Below are 20,013 nucleotides of genomic sequence, written 5' to 3' on the forward strand. Positions count from 1 at the left end.
GAAGGCGGAGGACAAGTCTAGCAGCAGGAGAGCAGTTGAGTTACCCCTATCCATCCCTTGCAGGATATAGTTGGACACATTCACAAGCAGTGTTTCCACACTATGATGGGTTCTGTAACCTGACTGGAAAGGGTCGAACAAATCATTGTCCAGAAAATAATCCGAAAGACGAGAAAACACAACCCTTTCAAGAATTTTGAACAAAAAGGGTAGGTTTGAAACTAGACAAACTTCCAAAGAATTAAACTTATCAACCATTAAATAGGGAGAGGGAGAGATAGATAGAGAGAGAGAGAGAGAGAGAGAGATGGAGAGGGGAGAAGGGAAGAACGAGAAAGAGATAGGCCTTAGAGAGGGAAATTCAGTCAGAGACTTATCATTTCATTGAGATTAATTGATAACTGATAGTTTGCCTAACTGAAATAAGCATAATAAAGGGGGATAATCATGAAGAGCAAGTGCTAGGCTACATTAAATATGTTTCGTGAAAATGAATAGATAATGAAGGGGCTCACCGTGGTTACTAATATACATTTCAAAATCAAACAATACGAATCCCGAAGTACCAGCCTGTACTACGAACCAACGCGGACAAAGCGCACCGCGGTGAATGGGAAATCTATGAAATTATCTATTATGCTATGGATCAATGGGTTATCTTTTCAACCTCTCGTGAAAGAACAGACAGTTACTCATCATTTTAAAAAGGGTAACATCGTCATGTGTTCATCCCCCTCACCATGTTGGTGTGCTGCGAATGCCTTGTTATTGCAACACATCGAGAGATTGATAAATCGCCATTAAGACATGCCAAAGGATAAACCCGTGTTGACGCCTTTGCTTTGCGGTAAGTAGAAAGTTTCCAAAGTCTATTTCATGACACCTGTTAGGGTTATACTAGTATATTAATTTGCATAACGTTTAAACTATTAGAGATAAACTGTTTCTCTGATAATGTTTACTTTAGTATGGGTACTCGAGATTCTAGTACACGTTGCCCATAAAGTTGGAAAATATTACTAACCTTTTCTCATGAAATGAACGTGACAACATGGCCTACTTTGGGTAGATAAGGATAATAATTATATTCTCTGTACTGTATTGACCTCTGGGACTCTTTAGAGTGATCAATAGCGTTTTGAGAAGATAAAAATAAATCACATTGTCGCAATAATTTCATGAAAATAGGCCAGAAAAGAATATGCCAACTTTATAGGCAACAGTGTACTATCCCATAATGCAAACGTACTTGCTGTGTTTTTAAATGATAATTGTGAGTCATTTAACATGTTAGTACAGTTTAATAGCAATATGTGCCAGTTACAAATGAGAAAACAAGTAAAATGTCAGTAGAAAACTGCAAAATGGTGATCAGTAAGAGGTATAAAGAATATACTCCCCATATAGCTCCATTTAGTCTCATTTGACAACGCCCCCTATCGTCAAAGTCAGCAGCCTGTTAGCCTATGGACTTTTACCGCCCCCCAAAAAAAAATCGTTATAAATTTATTTTTTGTTTAAACGAAAAGCACATCCACCCCGACGTACGTTATCACTAGCTCTTTCATTGGAACCCTTATGTCTCATTGAATTTGAAAGTTGACCTACCGTAATTTCATCAAAATAGGTCGCAAGCTCGCCATTGCCTACATAACACATGTACAGCAAGTCGAACTTTGGACTCAATTTACCACGCGATTGTAAGGTTATAAGTCAAGCACACGAAGGATAAGAAGCATGAATTATCATAGATCCGTTTTGATTTGTTCATTATGTCCATTTCATCCAACCCCCACCGTAATTTTTCCATTTAGTAGAGGCAAGCATTTTGCCGAGGTAAGCAAAAACATGAATATTCATGTACGGTCAGACAATACAGCCTTTTAGTACGTAACGTATAGTGAATGGGAATGGCAATGTTCCAGCGAGCGAAAATGAGACAACCGGATCAATATGCTTGTTTTCGTCGTGAGTTGCTGGCTCTCGAGATTTTGGCCAGGTAGTTAACCTTGGTGTTATAGCGTTTTGCTGAAGTTACACGCATGTGTTTATCAATAATTGATTGATTTATTGTTGGTTGGCTGAGATAAAGCCAGCGATTTTGTTGGTAAATGGTTGTCTTTTTGCACCAGTTTTAGAGTGTCTTGTAGTTAGACTAGCTTGTAGTTTTGTTGCTTTAGTCACTGTTCATGTGTATCACCCACCCGGGTAGAGTTAATAACCCACCGGGTAGAGTTAATGTTAGTCTGCATTTTCAGACGCGTTTGACATTAAGAAATATTCACATTTGTCAAAAGAGAGGAACGACTTAAAATTACAAAACGGATCACCTTATTCTTCTCAACGACGAATTAAAGTCTACTTTATTCTCATTATTGCAATGACGATAATCGTCATTGCCTTGTTTTCGTTCACATTCTGCCCCATTAATATTCTTCTTCTCCGTCTTCGTGTTGTTTTCGTCAGGAAATCGCATTCGTATTGCACGTAGTGCTTGTAATCATTAGTTATGCCTTTTCCTCATGTCCGTTTCCTTTAAAATTTCATAGGCATAGGCATCTCATCAAGGTCACTACATTCTTCGATTTTTGAAATCACTCATGCATAACCGTCCAGGCGCCATTTTGTCCGTATCTGGTCCGTTTTAAGGCCTTTCTTTCTTCCTTCCTATCTCCACTATCCTAGTTCCTACAGAGTTCTAACAAATTCCTCTAAATAATCTAAGATATGTTCTTTCATCTGCAACGAATAAGCTGACCGTCAAAATGCCATCTTCGCACTGCAAATTCAAATCCAAAACCGACTCCGTGAAAAATCTCTAAAATTTTTGAAAAATGGACCGCACAAAAAAAAAAAATTGCCATAACTTTTTCATACCATTTCCGTTTCGTCTCAATTTCTTGCAGTATCTTTAACTTATAATTGCACATAGCCTCGCTAAATTTATTGCTCCAATGAATATGCAAATAATTAATAGCGCCCTGAAATTTTTTGAAAATCGTCAAGGGGGCCAATTAAGACGCCATTATACTCTGCATGACTGTGTTAGTATGGGCGGCTGTTTTGTGCCACAGCACGCGTCACCACATGTTCATCATGCACCAAATCCTATTAGTTTTCACTCGGTGCTTGCGAGCCCTTTCTATGTCCCTTTCTCTATTCCAATTCCCTTTAAACTTCGTAGGCATAGTCTATAGCATCCCTTCAAGGTCATTTCATTCTTCGTAATCCCTCATGCATGACCGTTCAGGCGTCATAATGTCCGTTTCGGGCCCTTTTGGTGGCCTTTCTTTCGCCCTACCTATCTCCACTATCACAGAACCTACATATTTCTACATACTTACAAATTGCTGTAGATAGTCCGAGAGAAGTTTTTTCATTTGAACCGTATAATTAATACGCACATCGTTGTGACACGATTGCATGTCTAGTAATTATTATTTTCATTGTCTCTTTTTAACATTCAGGTAGTTTAAACTAGTCCATTAAAGACCACGGACCGAACCGAATCGTCATGGCCAAGGCCATCGAGCACGGGTTAAAGAAGATCAACGAGATCTACGACCAGGGCGATCTCTTGTGCGAACTCAACAGGACGAACATCCTAACCCGACAAACCGATGACGGAGGCCAAGCCTATGGTAAGATCAACGTCGTCAAAGGAACGCAGTGGGACCCCATCAAGATTTCCAAGGATGTTCTGCTGGAGAAGTGCAAGCTGCTTGGGTCAGATCAGATCGTTGGTGTGGTCTCCGGGAAGAGGTTGAGCGTATACGACACACATGGTCACCACGTGCAGCTGATAGACGTCCAGAAGAAAGGTAAAGTCAAGACTGTTGAGAACATTAATGCCCTTGCAGTAATCACGGACAAGATCCTTGTTGCAGAATCGCAGCGTTACGACAATCTTATCCATGTGGTTGAGTACCCTACTGGAGAGGCTATCATGTCATTGTCCATTGATCAGAATGTTACTGGAATGATCCCTATTAGAACAGGTCTTGTTCTTGTAAGGTAAGAATCAGCAGTTTATACATTTTTAGTTGATTGATTACAAAGATAACCATATCCACAGCACAGTCAGAAAAACTCTATCAAGAAGGGATAAGATTGGACTGCTATTATAGTCACATATCTAGCAATGGAACACGGAGGTTTGTCACGTTTGTTTCGTAACATTGTGCGTAATGAAGGAATAACAATCATTATTGTGTACTTCCCATGGAATGTGAACCTGAAGGTTTCTCACCTGGGTATATCTATCAAAAACGGTTATTTCCTAAGCGAGCAATTTTTAAATAGACCCACACTCCAATACAGGTGAAAATTAATATCTTTAAGAGGAGATCCGCCACTTTCTCACGTTACCTTTGCTATGGGCTTTTTTTCTTCCTTCAAATCAGAGATTACATGTTTATAGCTTAGGTTGCGATTGGTTCCAGGTATAAAGTTAGGAATTCGATTAACTAACATGCGATATTGACCACGGAGTCATTTTTGCCCCTTTTTTCCCAATCATAGCATGCTGCAAAATTTCTAATAATCACCAATGTACCAACCATTTCACCATTTCTGGCTGACCTATCACGTGTCAGCTAGATCTTTCATACACCAGACAACAAGTTTAAACCGATTATTAAAAGCTACATCAATTGCATTAAGTAGAGTTGCCCAAAGGGCAGTACATCCCCATTTGCCATTTACCTATTGTTAATGTACCCAAAGAGATGTCTCTGGTTATCAATTTTAAAGATCGAAAGAGAAGATCCAGGCTGTCGACTATGCACATTACCCCCGTGTGGACATCACTGAGGTCATCAGCTATGGTCGGACCTTGGTCAACATGTGCGTCAAAGGAGGAAACGATGAGCTCTATGTTATGTTCGTCAAGGGAATCACGCCGAAGGTATTGTAGGAGAAACAAGTGTCTGTAAAAATGTAGGAGAGAATTTACAAAAAAGATAATTTGAAACAAAAAATTGATTAACAAATTTGGTAGCTGTGTTATTTCTTTTATCAAAATATCGATATCAGACGGCGTTGAAAAAAACATCGTACGATTAGCCCCACAGTGTCATTTGTTTTAAAGTGTGTAGGGTTGGTTATTGCAATCTTGTTATATATATTTCTTCACTTAGTTTCTGATTCTAACGCCCCTTTAATTTAAATATTGATCATATTCTTGGTCAAATTGGTCTACCGTCAGTAGATGCATTAAAGTACGCCACGGGCCTTTTTGCCCTTCATATTTCAGTTGTTAGAAAGGTAAAAAGGGATGGCCACATTATGATTTCATGCAGCTCTGATTCACGGAATCGAATCTACTCAAGCAACGTTGTACTTATTGGATTGTTTTCAAGTTAAAGAAAAACACAAATTTTCTATTATTCCTGTTATTCTATTAATCAAGAATACTTTGACTTTGTTATCCAAAGATTCTTGAGATCCACGTGCTTGGTGATAAATACCAGGAGTTGCACAAGACAAAGATCACTCATACAACCTCCATCTTGAGTTTGAGGGCGGTCTATACGTCACAAGGCCCAGGCTTTCTCGTGATCCAGATGGGAAGTACCATCTCCACTTTCAAATGTTCATTTGGACTTCGTCAGTAAGTTTTGTGATACTACTACTACCACCACCAGCACCATCACCACTACTGAGACCATTAATGTTACTGCTAATACCTCTACTATTACTATACCACTGGAATAAAATTTGAAATTTATATAGCACCTTTTCCACTTGATACAAAGCTCTTTGAGATGCCATCCATGGCATATGGCATGTCAGCATTCGAGTTAAAATATATACCCATGCAGTGTCAGTGTGATTTCAATGAATGCAGATGAGAAGGTGAAACATTGAATATAATTAGACTTGTAAATTACCATGTCAGGTCTGTTTTATTGTATAAGTTGTATGGAGCAAAAACAATGACATTGACAAGAACTACTGAAGAGAAGTTCCCTTCATTTGAAAATTGGGTGTAAAGGAGAATGATGAGTATAATGGAAAGATTTGAAAACCAACTTAGGAATACTGCATATTGTAGAACCTTAACACAGGTAATATGATAAGAATGTTTGGAAAATAAAGGCGAACTACTTTGGCAATAGTAAAATACATTAGGGTCTCTTGAAAGATTTGTTGCAAGGAATGGTAGAAGATGCCAGACCAAGAGGTAAACCAAGAACCAACTGGGAGGTCTTGCGGGAAGAAAATGTTGCAATCAATCTCCAAGCTGGGAGAGGATACCTTGATAGATAGATATGTCTTCAAGCTCTTTTTGAACTGTCCTACGGTTGATGGTACTTTGATGTAGGGGCCTCATATGACATTCAGGGTGCCGTTCAGACCACGAAGGCGGGGGCTGGAGGGGGGGGGGATGGGGTATCGAATTTTAACATCTAATCGTAATCAGCAGGCTTGCTGCAATCATTGTCAAACATGTCACATTACATACTTTCTGTTTTTTGATTTTCTTACAGGAAAGGTCCACCTAAAAAGAGTCATTTGGTGCCTCCCCCGAAAAAGAAATATTACGACAAGAGAAAGTTCCAACCCTCTCCCACCCCCAAGCCTGACACCGGAATAGAAAACTCGTCTCAGGATGAGGAGTAAACCATTTTTTATTCATAATTCATTCATTCAGTCATCTTGAATAATTAGACTTTATCGAAGGTTATAAAAATATTGAAATTAAGAAATAGAGCTGTAAAAGGATTGTACATCTATATCTGACATCTCATGTCCCTGACATTACGGTCACTTGAAATATGATATTTATACTTTTGTGAGGAATTAGTTAAGAATGCTATCCATACCATATAATCCTGGCTGTTTCCCCAGATTCATGTAAACTGCCTTTCAACAAAGCATCATCAAGCTTTCAGGGCATTAATACATTCTTGTTTATTAACGTAACGTTTAAATAATAACTTCGCCACGGGGCATTCAACGATTATTAGCAAATTCAAAATAAGCACCATTAGAATTGTCGTTGATATCATTACCTATACTGAAACCCTAAACACAGTAGGCTTAATACAGGGCCAACCCGTTTCCGGTAGGCAACGGGTTAAAACAAATGACACCTTTGCATTTCCTTTTATATCAGAGACACAGATGAAGAAGATTCAGTGGCGAATATGAAATCATTCATCGTCGCTTCAGAAGATATTAAGAAGAGTGAGAAAGAAAAGAGGTACGAACAGTATGCATCATGGACCCCATTGGTACATAGTTCTATTTTTAAGCCATATTCTTTTAAAATGTCTAAACAATAATCATGGCAATCGTTACATGCCAAGCGCAACAATTTAGCTCCAACGGTGATAGTGTATTTTGTTTAGTGTGGTACGCTTGCCAATTTTCAACTTTTTCGCTTCCAATTTTCTTGAAATATTGATTGTGAAAGAACAGTCCTATCGATGAGACCGATTAACCATATACCTTTAAAAAAGAAAAAAAGAAAAAAAAGAAAGTTATTTCATTCCTTGTTTTTTTAGCAAACAAAACACAATTTCCTGTAGACTATATCATATATTGTAACACAATCAATGTAATTATTCCACTCATAACAAAAGTCCGGGAGAAGATGTTGCACCTGAAAAGAGAGAGCTGGGAAAACAAAAGTCATATCCGGCAGATAACCAAAAGCCGAAGCTTGCGTCACCCAAACCCAACCGGAACATACAGAACAGTACCGCATCACAGGAGAAAAATAAAATGTCTTCTACTACGAAAGACACGAAAAAAGGGTAAGTATCATTTTCAATCTTTAGCGAGCGCCACTGTAATACTGCAACTTATGAAACTGTTGAAAAGAACCTGCAGTTTATTCATTCAAATTTGTATGTAAAGTGCATTGCAACTGCAAGAAAACGAAATCATTAAGATATCTAACCTTGTTCATTGGAACCAATTTTTGTAAAAAAATTCTTTTCATAAACATATTCCTATATATTATTTTTGCGCTATATCCCCGCCTCTTCCCGTATTTTCTATGCCACTAAACCAGCCTGTCCATTCGGACCATTCATTTTGAAAGGATACCTTGCACTTTGTTGGGGTGATACAGATTACTTGGTCCTCAAGAAGAACAGCATTGATGCTGATGAGGCTTCCATGGTTAAATAAAGTTACTATTATTACTGTTATTTATTAATAATTGTTCTCTCTTCCTGTATCTCTCATGAATAAGAGGCCAACAAGAAACAAATCAGATGCACAAGATGCCAGGTAGGCACCACTTTCTTTCAATCTTAAATAAAATAGAATAGTTCTTAGGTAGTACCATAAATTCGGCAACATTCTTGGGTATGAGAAATGGCGGCTTATTCAACAACTTTTAGGAAATATTAACCGCACAAAAAAAAAATCATTATGTTTGAAAACTTTCTTCTCTTGAACGACAACAAGATGGAAGTGCTACACCTGTTTTCTCACCGAATAAGAAATACAATAGAACTCCCTCCGATTAAAAAAACAAATGGTTCTGTAAATTCCTCCAAAAAAGTTGTTAACTTAGGTGTCACGTTAGATCAAAACCTTTCAATGCGCCCCCATGTAAATAGTATCTGTCGTAAAGCATCCTTCGCCCTGAGAAAAATTGATAAAATTCGTAAATTCCTTTCCAAGTCATCCATTGAAATCCTCGTCCACGCATTTATCAGTTCACTCCTTGACAGTTGTAATAGCTTGCTCCATGGAATTCCGGAAAAAGATATGGCCAAGCTGCAAAGAATCCAGAACTCTGCAGCACGTCTAGTGTCTCTCACCAAAAAACATGACCATATTACACCAACCCTTAAACAATTGCATTGGCTCCCCATTCAATTTCGCGTCCAGTTCAAAGTTCTTCTTTTAACCTTCGAGTCTCTTCATGGTCATTCCCCAAATTATCTTTCTGAGCTGATTCAATTATACTCACCCAATAGGCCCCTTCGTTCTGCAAATCAAACTCTCTTGACCGTTAAAAAAGCAAAAACAAAATACTTTGGTGATAGGTCCTTTTCATGCTCTGCTCCACGTCTGTGGAATTCTCTCCCAGCCTCCATTCGTTCCATCTCTGATATTACTTTGTTTAGATCAAAATTAAAAACCTACCTAATGGAAAATGCATATTCAACCTAGCTCTTAAATTGTTACCTAGTTCTTAAATTGTTACCTAGTTCTTATATTGTTACCTTACCTTGTTATCTTATGTTTCATAATTTCACTTTATATTTGTTTTCTTGTCATTACTCTGTTTTATAGTTTTAATTGTATCAATATTGTAAAGCGCTTTGATATAAATGTTTTATGAAAAGCGCTATATAAGTAAAAGTTATTATTATTATTATTATTATGTTCAAAGTTAGACCATGTTCATTCAGAGGTATATCAACATAATAAGATTTAGGTTTTAAATGTTGACGACTTGTTCACAATCATCATGATAATATGTTATTGTGTTTTCAGGTATGCTAATTTGTTGTTGATGTACAATAACATCATGCTAGAAAACGCATAAATTGATGCTTTACTCTAAAAAGATGACCAATAATGTTTATTGGTGAGGGGTAAAGCCTACATAATGATAAACTGGATATACATACATACATATTCGCATATATTTCAGGATTACAAGTTGGGGAATAAAATCGACCTTGATTTAAGATACAGCAATAATGTTTCCTTTCAGATGTGCAACACGATAAACCAGTCTTCGAATATAGCGATATTGATGAGGAAGGAGGTGAGATCATAAACAAAGAATATGGAATTTCCCTCCTCATCCAACCAGGCGCCATCGAAAAGGGCCAACGCAAAATAATAGGCGTGGGACTATCACGAGAAACACACACCAGTGGCGCATCGGCGGGAGGAGTCAGCATCTCGCCGGTGATCTGCTCCGAGCCTTCGGGGCTAGAACTGGAAAAGCCGGCACGGATTATCCTCCAGCATTGCCTCAGCTCGTGGTCGGATGATACGCATGTCAACGTGCATGAATTGGTCGACGACGCCCAGAGACGCGACCGGGGAGTGAATGATAAAGGAGGTGCTCTTACAAATCTTTCATTAATTTTGAGGGAACTTGCGTTATGAGATATTTCTCCTAATCATAGTCCTACGCCATTTAAATTATTTGTACATCTGCAAATTACATATGTTAGTTTCTATCACTAAGTTAAAAAAAAAACCTAAATATATATTTCGGAGCGGGAGACGGGGGGGAGGGGGGGGGGGGTCTTGAACAGTCCTTTCACAGATGCGATTTAGTATACATGACTCAATATTCTTATTTTTGTATAAAGACTTTTATAAGTAATGATAATACAAAATATCGCATTCTATTATTTCCTCAATATTGCTCGTCATTTATAACGATACATTTTAAGGCCCTTCCTGACACTAATTTACATTGACCTTTTCTCTCTTTTTTTTGGGGGGGGGGGGAATGGGGGGGGGGGGGGGGCGATGGAGGGGTAGTAAACACCTGTCACATAGAAGGTGTCAATAAGCATTTTTTTTTTAATTAAAAAAAACATGATCACCACATCGAAATATATGAGCATTATTTCCCTTTCCCGTTTAGTTTGGTGCAATACATACCATTTCAATTTAATTCAATCGTCAGCAAAATGTTCGATTGGGAAGAACGGCGAGGTAACGCTCGATGTGACACGGCTAGGAAGGTACGCCTTGACGGTTATGGGTAGTGATGTTAACAAGAAGCTCGTCTGCCGTCCGTTCATCCCCAAGAGAATGCCGTCCACGAAGAAACCCATCATCAACGTCCTCATCTACGACTTCACTGACGGTATGAAGAAGGTAATGATATCATAATTTATCTTATACGATTGCCAGAAGAAGGGGATTTCTTTATTCTAATATCAAAAGGTAGTCATGGTGTTGTTGTTAAAGTTGGTGATGGTGGTCGTAGTGATGATGATGATGATGATTAAGATTGATGATAATATGACAACGATGATGAAAATAATAATGGTTGTGATGATGATGATGATGGTGATGGCGCTGGTGGTGGTGGTGGTGGTGGTGGTGTTGGTGGTGGTGGTGGTGGTGGTGGTGGCGATTAGTATGACTATGATTATCATCATGATTATAATAAAGGTGAGGATTATGATTAGGTCCATCCCCCTCCCTGAATAGCAGTGCCCCTTAGTGGCTGAGCCTACACTGTGCCACTGATCGTGTTTACTCTTCAATGCGTACAATCGAATCATTTCGTAAAGTTGTGGTTTTGAGGTAGTTCAACCTGATTATGTAATGTCTATAATTTCATGCTCTACAGAGCTTAAAATAGAATAGCATTTGTCACGATGTATAGCTTTGAAATTAATTTGACAAGCAATAGATATTCGACATGTTCAATAAAAATACATTTGACGGTTTGTGTGGTAGAATAATTGCAATCGTCACATAGCAGCTGTAAATCCAATTGACAAATAATTGATAGTTCACAACTTTTTAGAAAACACCGGAGTAATATTTGATGGATTTGCCATTCTAGCCCTCACTTTTGATCCTTTCTATGTAAACTGGTAACAGGCTTAAGCTTGTTTTTAGTGAATCACACAAAACAATAATGATAAGCCCATATATTTTTGTATTACAAACAAAGATGATGAAGGAATATAATAACTACTACAAGAGCCATCGTGGACATTTTAAACAATTTACCCTCTGTTTCCATTTTCTCTCTACCCCTCCCTCCGATACCCAACTCACCTCTTTTCTTCTTCATATCGCTTTCCTATCCCCCTCCTCGTCTCTCTATCTATCCCTCTCTCTCTGTCTCTCCCCATCTCTCTCTCTCTCTCTCTCTCTTTATCGCTCCTACAAATCTATTTCTATCCGCCATCTCCCTATATATATATATATGTGTATATATATATATATAAAGTTCCTCATTCTACCCCTCACTTCTTCCCTCCCTCCTCAATCTGTCTGTCAATCTCTGTGTCTGTCCGTGCTGTATGTATGTCTGCCTTTTTCTGTCTATCTCTGTATATATCTGTAACTGTCTATCTATCACACACACACACACGCAACACACACCCACACACGCACACACACAAACACACGCACATACACACACACACGCACATGCGCGCACGAACTCTATCACGTGCACACATAGCTATCTATCTTCAAATCTATTTCACACTTTTTTTCTTTTTCTTCACATTTTTTCTCTTTCAGATGATAATGGAAGAGTTAGAGAATGAGTCTTTAAACCCAGTCATCCCGGCACACAGAGGAACGAACTTCGTATTCAATCTGAACGGACAAGACTCACCAGAAATCTTGCTCACCTGCAACGCCCTCGGTTCCAGGGAGGTATGTTTGAGGGTTTTTATTTTTGTTTGAAGGAATTATTTTTGTACTATTTGAAGAAGGTAAAGTTCTACAAAACTTTCTATTCTTTTGTCGGTCCCCAAAAGCTATTTTTGTTGGTGCCACTCTCCACCCGGGGGGAAGTAAATGGGTATCTAGTAGGAAGAAATTCCTTGCATATTTCAGAGCCTTATCATGGCGGCTGACCTACAGTCGGGGGGTAATAATGAATTATTATTTAGCGCAGTATAATAGAGGATATTTATATAGGCGCTGCACACTATAAATGGGCAGTAAAAGGACAAAAAAGGCCACCGGCCAAAATATGATACCCCCTTTTTTCTTGATTGTCATGGAATTTTCAGACAATGAACCCGCCCGGCCCCCACCCCCCCCCCCTCATGTACTATATATATCCTGGATTCGCCCCTGTATGTGGATCTCTTGGGCAATCGTCAGCAGATGGAAGCTTACACAAAATGTTTTCTATACTTTTCGGAAAAAGCATTTGTTCCCCTTTTCTCTCTCTCTCTCTCTCTCTCTCTCCCCCTCTCTCTCTCTCTCTCTCTCTCACTTACTCTCTTTCCCTCCCTCCCCTTCTCTCGCCCTCTCTCTACCCCTCCCCTACCCTCTTCCTATATCTCTCATTAACCCATCCTTTCTTTTTGAAAAGGTAAAATCGCTGTCGACATGTGAACTGATCGAGTTTACGTCCAATTCAGTAGACTTTCATGTCGATTGCAGCGATGGGCGAGCGCAAGATATCACCATCGAGCTCAGCTATGGAAACAAGAAAATTGACATGATATTCCATATGGACATTCCCTGCGATGGTACGTAATTCCAAATTGTCATAAGGTTTTGTTCACTCATGCAAATTTATCATTATCAGCATTCGCTACAATATGATTGTTGCATGCTTAATAAGAGAATGATTTTACTGATACTCCTTGAAATAAACATAGTATGTGTATGCCTCTCATAACATTTCTGGATTTCATAAACATTTAAAGGTAGTGTCCCCCTTTTGCAGCCAACATCAAATTCTGTAGAACTTTGCATAAATCATGAATATGTCACGTCGGATGTATTATTTGTGAAATTTAAATGTTAGCCGCGCCTAGTATTCAAATTATGCAAGGAAACCCGTTTTCTTTCTAGACTTCACTGTTTAACACTATTGAGTGACGGACTGAATTATTTTTCTCTTTGGTAATAACATACATAAAATGAGCTGTAAATGGTAAATAATAATTTATCTACATCAATAATCCAAATGGCCAAAATTAAACTGATTGAATCCTTGAGCAGCACAAAACGTACGACCATTCGGTACAAGAGTCTGAAAATAAGATTATTTAATTAAACGACCGTAATCGCTAAATTTGATTCGACAACTAACCTTCATTATTCTCCCACAAAAAGACAGTTTCAAGCCCTTTTTTAATGGAGGGAAGTTAGTCTTATCTTTCGAATGCCGTTGGAATTCAATCTTTTCATTCTGTTGGCCTGCAAATGGGACATAGTACCTTTAACATATCACATGAATATCGTTTAGGATGGTTTGTCACATTATAGTAACAGTTCAAATACAAACAGTGAAAGCTATTTACACTTTTGAATATTCAGTTGAATTTTAAAATACTAGGAATTGTGCCATTTCCTAGATATAAGCTTGGTCGAACGAATACCAATCTCATTATTTACAGTGATTCGTTATTTATAATCATTTATATTTGCACTTTTAATACCTATAATGCATTTGTTACACTTTTAGTATCAAACAAGCCCCTCTCGTCAAAAGTCCTGTAACGAAAAGACCAAACAAAACAGTATAATAATCAATCAAGGTATATTAGGTTTTTTCTCATGACAAAGGGACATATTGTAAAAGATTTAGAAGACAGATTTTCATTGCGTTTATGCTACGTATTTTTCTTCTTTAGTCTACAGTACCAGCTCAATATATCACACCTGTACTAAATGTTGACCGTAGTAGACCAAGGTACGTAATGATTATGGTAATTGTTAACCTAGACTGGTCCTAATTCTTACAATAATTATTCTGTAGCGCAACTTCAATGCTGGGCAACAAAACACCAACGTTTCCGTACGCTTGTATATTAAAATTAGAAATTGACATGCTACCTTTTAGTTAAAGGTTGTCGAAAATGGCATATTTCAATCGTTGAATCCCTGTACTTTTGTTGTTAAACGTATATTATAAGATTATTTTCTTCTTCTTTCTTGCACAATGAAGAGCCTTCTCATTTCCGCCACTGGGTCTTCCAGTCAGCATTGGTCATCTAGGAGTGGGTATCTTTATAGGTGTGACATAGATTGCACAGATGTTCCACACTCGCAGCCAGTGTCTGTGTCATCTATGTATCCCCATTCATGCATATTGTATTTGCATCGCCCCACCCCTGTGCGAAGCCTATTGAGGGACTTCCACGTCTTCCAGTCACACATATGGCCAGGTGGCAGTTGTTCCTTGGCCGGGATTTGTAGCTGTACATGGTGGTGGTTTTTCACAAAGTTTTTCTTCCCACAAGATCACCCTGGTTGATTGGGGAGGTCGTGATAGTGACTGGACTGTATGAAGGCGGGTAGGGGCCGGTTGAAGGGGATGGCAGGTGTCCTCAACTTGCAACTGTTCTGCGGACATCGGATGGATCAATTCAAGCAAGCTGTCCACATTCATGGGCTTGAGTCAGCCAATGATGCATCTGCAGCTGTCATTGAGTGCTGCATCAACTTTCTTTTCATGGGATGATCTTTCCCATACAGGGCAGGCATATTCTGCTGCAGAGTCGCACAATGCAAGAGCGAGTTTGCGTTGGAGGTTGTTCCTTGTCCTGACTTTACCCTTCTTTACCTTCTGAACATGCTGTTTGCATGAAAGGGTTCGATCAAGAGTGATTCCAAGGTAGACAGGGTGATCACAGTGTTTCAAGGAGACACCGTTCCATTTCAGGGACAGCTTCCTCCCAGCATAGTGGTTGCGGAGATGGAACGAGATAATCTTTGTCTTGGCAGGGTTAACCTTTAGTTGGTTGTTGTCGTAGTAGTCTGCCGGATTTTCTAGGGCTGATGAAAGGGTGGCTTCTATCTTGTCTTTGTAATAACTCTGGGCTGCTATGCCAAGGTCATCAGCAAAGATGAAGCTCCTTGTCCCTAGGTACACTGGCTGGTCGTTAGTGTAGGCATAAAAGAACACATGAGCAAAAACACTGCCCTGTGGTAGATCATTCCTGTGTTTTCTCCATCTGCTGCGTTTCCCGTTGAGCTCAACTTAGAAGCGTCTATTTTCCAGGAGCATTTGGATAACTTAGTCAGATGGGAGTCCTTTGTCGGTGGTTCACATTACCGTAGGCAGCTAGCTTTCAGATCGACGAACACAACTCCAGTCGGTTTATTCTTCTCAAAATTCTTCTTTGGAGTTCCAAGTTGTTAAAGTAGATTCTGTGTCACCCTTTTGCCAAGTATTCCTTTTGTGGCGTTTCTTTTGTGGTGATTTGCCATTTAGGTGAAATTGGTGGGCAACCTTATCTGCATTAACATTATAATGGAGTGTAGTCTTCTTGGAATCGTTGCTGATTTTCTTAATGGTAGACTAAGCACTCTTACTGTTGTGTGTCATATCAACACCCTCAATAATATCTTGCCAAGACTCAAAAGATATCATGACGAGTGAAAAACGTATCCGACGTGTGAATAAAGACCGATTTGGACCGAGTTCTTTATTTTTGTTTTACCTACTTTTCATTCCAGTAAACCACCTGCATCATCGGACGTGCCATCCGAGGTCTTGCACGGGATCGCCGGGGAGGTGCCCCACAACTACTACATCCCTCTTGGCCTCAAGCTTGGTCTGGAGAAGGCCAAGTTGGACTCCATCTTGGTGAGCTGTGCCAACAACTCTGAGGAAGCCACCTACAAGGCCATGGAAGCCTGGAAGAACAGGATTGGGGTGGACAATCGAGAGGAATTGAGCGACGTTTTGGTCGCGAGTGATTTGAAGAGGATCGCGGAGAAATTCCTAAACTAAAATAGATCGAAGATATGCTCGTGGTCATTTCAAAACCCTTAGAGTAGAGGGCAGGAGGATGGGGTGGGATTGGAGGTAGTCAGTCCAAAGCCTGAAGACTTTGAATTAATCAAGTTTCTTCGAGAGAGTTGCGACTAAAATACTAATTGCCTTAGTATTATCTTTCAAATGCCGTTGGAATTTCAAGTCAGTCAAAAGACCTTGAATTAATCAAGTTTCTTCGAGAGAATTGCGACTAAAATAATTAATGCCTTTGCCTCTTTGATCGTTTAATTACTAGTCCCTATATGGGGCTATGGAGGTGTGGAAAACAGGATTAGGGTGCACAATCGAGGGAACTGAGAGACATTCTGATCGGTAGTAATTTCAAAAGATACGCTGATAATTTGTTGAACTCAAATATACAATATTATCATTGTTCTCTTGTGGCGTATCAATTATCAAATGCCATTGGAATATAAATTCATTCATACTTTGAATTAATAGATTTTTTCGAGAGAATTGCGAATAAAATAGTTAATGCCTTTGACCCTGTAATCGTTCGAATACCAGTCTCTATATGGGGCTATGGAGGTGTGTAAACATTAGTATTGGGGTACACAATAGAGGGAACTGAGAGACATTCTGATCGGTAGAAATTTCAAAAAAGACGTTGATAAATTTTTGAACTGAAATATAAAATATCATCATTGGTCTATTGTGGCATGTCGATTATGAGAAGGGGGCAGACTTTCTAAATAAATTTGAAATTAACAGCGTTTTCGATGGATTTTTTGGATTGTTCAAAAGCAACTTAAGGACTTTATATAACATACAAGACATTGTTTAGCAAATGTGTATGGTGTCAACAGATTTTTGTCATTTGTCGTTTAAAATGTCTTGGTGTGGTGTCGTTTTTCGTGTTTGTGTGCAAAGAGAGTGTAATTTCTATGACCCCTTCCGCCCGTGCAAGCCAGGAAGCATTAAGTTTACCAACGAGATCCAATTGTATTATATTGAAATCATGTATCAAGTGTTTTTGATGTTCAAATTGTTTAACAACACAAAATCAAAGCGAAATATTACCAGCATCGGGCTTATATGGAGATTAAAATACACGTAATCTGTCAACGTTTCAACAGGATCTTACTGAGGTCGGGCAATTTTGTTCAATGAAACATTTTACGCGGGAGTAGAAGTAGAGTCGCCTGAAAGTTGGTGAAGGAATTTTTCCTTGTTTGTGTGTGACACAAGTAATGCTACAGTCATTCAATTACATATGTGTGTGTGTGTGTGCTCTGTTATATGCTTCATTTATTTTTCTAGCTGCATTTTATCTGTGTTTGCATCAAATGCCAAAATAAAAATAATAAAAAATATATGATAATGTATTCTCATTTTCAAGATAATAAACTTATGTATGCAGATTAAATGAGTAACTTCCTATGGAGATTGAAACGTACTAAATTTGTCAGAGGTTGAAGAGGATCTTACTAAGGTCGGGCGTTTTTTACAAATATTTTATGCTGAAGTCTAACGAGAAGAAGTAGAGTCGCCTGAAAGTTAGTGAAGAAACAAGGAATTTCCTTGTTTGTGTGTGACGCGATTACTGCTGCAGTCATTCGTAAAATTTGTGTGTGCTCTGTTATATGCTTCATTTAAAAGAAAAATTCTAGCTGCATTTTCTTTTTTTTGCATCAAATGCTGCAATAAATCAGAACAAATTCATTTAAAACTGAGAAAAGCTTCTTGATTAGATAATGTATTCTCGTTTTCAAAACATTAAACTTATGCATGCATATTCAACGAGTAACTTCCTATGGAGATTAAAATGTACAAAATATGTCAAAGGCTGAACAAGGTCACACTGAACTTGTGCAATTTTGTTTCAAATATATCACGCTAATGTACAACGAACGAGAAAAAGTAGATTCGCATGAAATCGGTGAAGAGACCTACGAAAAATGTCCCTTTTTTGTGACATGAGTGCTTCGTAAAATACGTGAAATATTGTTGTGTTCTCTGTTGTATGCTTCATTTTTCATTTGTCCCGCTTCTTGTGTGCATCAAAATGCTGAAATAAAAAGAACACAGATTTATTGATGACTACTGAAAGCTTCATGATTTAATGGTGACTTCTCATTTAGATTATTGTAACGGATTGTACTTTGGCTTACCCACTTCCACCATTTCTCCACTCCAACGTATTCAGAACATGGCAGCCCGTCTCATTACCAAAACCAGAAAATATGAACACATAACTCCTATTCTTAGATCTCTTTATTGGCTACTTATTTTAATTCGCATTCAATTTAAGATTCTTTTGTCAGTATCTAAAATTAAACATGGTTATGCTTCATCATATTTAAACGACCTTCTCAAACCTATTGTTCCATCAAGTTGATTACGGGCAACTACACATGCTAATTTCCAATACGCCCCTGGTCCCCGAACCAATACCCGTTACGGAGATCGTACTTTTGCTATTGCAGGCCCTAAATTATGGAACAGTTTACCAATTATTATTCGTCAATCCCCATCTGTAGAGTCTTTTAAGGCAGGTTTTGAAGTATTTTGTGTTTAATAGTAATTTATAGGGCAGTTTTTAAATATCTGTAATGTTATTATTAGAATTATGTATTATTATTGCTTTATGTTTATTTTACGTTGTACCTTATATTAAGCGCTTTATAGAAACATTGTATTAAGCGCTTTATAAATGTATTTTGTTATTATTATCATTATTATAAACATGTGCATGCAGGTCAAACGAGTAACTTCTATTTTCAAGACTTCGATCAACATAATAAACATCACTATAAAGAAAATATAAAGAAACTTATATAATAACTAGAAATGCAATCGTGTCACAACGATATGCATGCAGTAATTCCCGTGTTTCTACGTGTCGAACGAAAGAGCTTCTCTAAGACTATCCAGAGCAATTTGTATAAATTCTTTAGCTTCTGTGATAGTGGAGATAGGTAGGGCCATATAAAAACGGCCCAAAACGGACAAAATGGTGCCTGGGCGGTCACGCATGGGTGATTCCGGAGACGAAGAACGCGGTGACCATGGTGGGATTCTAGATACTATGCCTACGAGGCATAGTATGAATGAGAGAGAGAGAGAGAGAGAGAGGAAGAAAGAGAGAGAGAGACAGAGAGAGACAGAGAGACAGAGTTAAATGAAATTAATTGTTTATTCCCCCGCAGGAAAAAATAGATTATGACTATTGATAATCTGATTGAAAAACTAAGTGCTAATATCTGCAGAACATATCTCACATAATGTTAAGCGAACTTAGGTCGATCATAGTTTTTGAGGGGCAATTCAATATTGAAAGGCACAAATATATTACTTTCTGAATCTAAAATGAATCTTGTGAAACATGCTCTATTTTATTATTCTTCGAAATGGTCGCCTTTACATTCATTTCCTCTATTGTTCTTATTTGTTAGGATCACAACACAGAATCTTTCTCTTTAAAGAAAGACTTTCTGATCTATCGAAACGGTTTGGGGCCAATATCAAAAGCCGATGACCATATGAAAACAAAAGTACAAAGTTTTACTTTCTGCAAAAAGTCTCAGTCACTTGTAATTCTCTAAAAAAAAAAGAGTGTTTTTTTTTCTTTT

General features: G+C 38.3%; 1 protein-coding gene across 1 annotated transcript; it reads left to right on the forward strand.

The window, feature by feature from the left end:
* The first annotated feature begins 580 nt into the window (after positions 1-580).
* On the forward strand, positions 581-18,468 carry LOC105439363. Its single transcript, XM_030982593.1, has 13 exons — positions 581-847; positions 3,468-4,014; positions 4,753-4,906; positions 5,436-5,611; positions 6,492-6,620; positions 7,121-7,207; positions 8,207-8,244; positions 9,689-10,045; positions 10,625-10,818; positions 12,211-12,348; positions 13,019-13,178; positions 14,299-14,350; positions 16,120-18,468. The coding sequence occupies exons 2-13, from the start codon at positions 3,515-3,517 to the stop codon at positions 16,394-16,396; spliced, it is 2,262 nt and encodes a 753-aa protein (XP_030838453.1). The 5' UTR covers positions 581-847; positions 3,468-3,514; the 3' UTR covers positions 16,397-18,468.
* The last annotated feature ends 1,545 nt before the right edge of the window (positions 18,469-20,013 follow it).

The sequence above is a fragment of the Strongylocentrotus purpuratus genome, unplaced genomic scaffold (assembly GCF_000002235.5).
Source record: "Strongylocentrotus purpuratus isolate Spur 01 unplaced genomic scaffold, Spur_5.0 spur5_scaffold_12, whole genome shotgun sequence".
NCBI classification, from domain to species: domain Eukaryota; kingdom Metazoa; phylum Echinodermata; class Echinoidea; order Camarodonta; family Strongylocentrotidae; genus Strongylocentrotus; species Strongylocentrotus purpuratus.

Coding starts and splice junctions, on each gene's coding strand:
- LOC105439363 (XM_030982593.1), top strand. CDS start 3,515: ATGGCCAAGGCCATCGAGCACGGGTTAAAGAAGATCAACGAGATCTAC. Junction 6,621..7,120: donor AACTCGTCTCAGGATGAGGA/GTAAACCATTTT, acceptor CTTTTATATCAG/AGACACAGATGAAGAAGATT. Junction 10,046..10,624: donor GGGAGTGAATGATAAAGGAG/GTGCTCTTACAA, acceptor TTCAATCGTCAG/CAAAATGTTCGATTGGGAAG.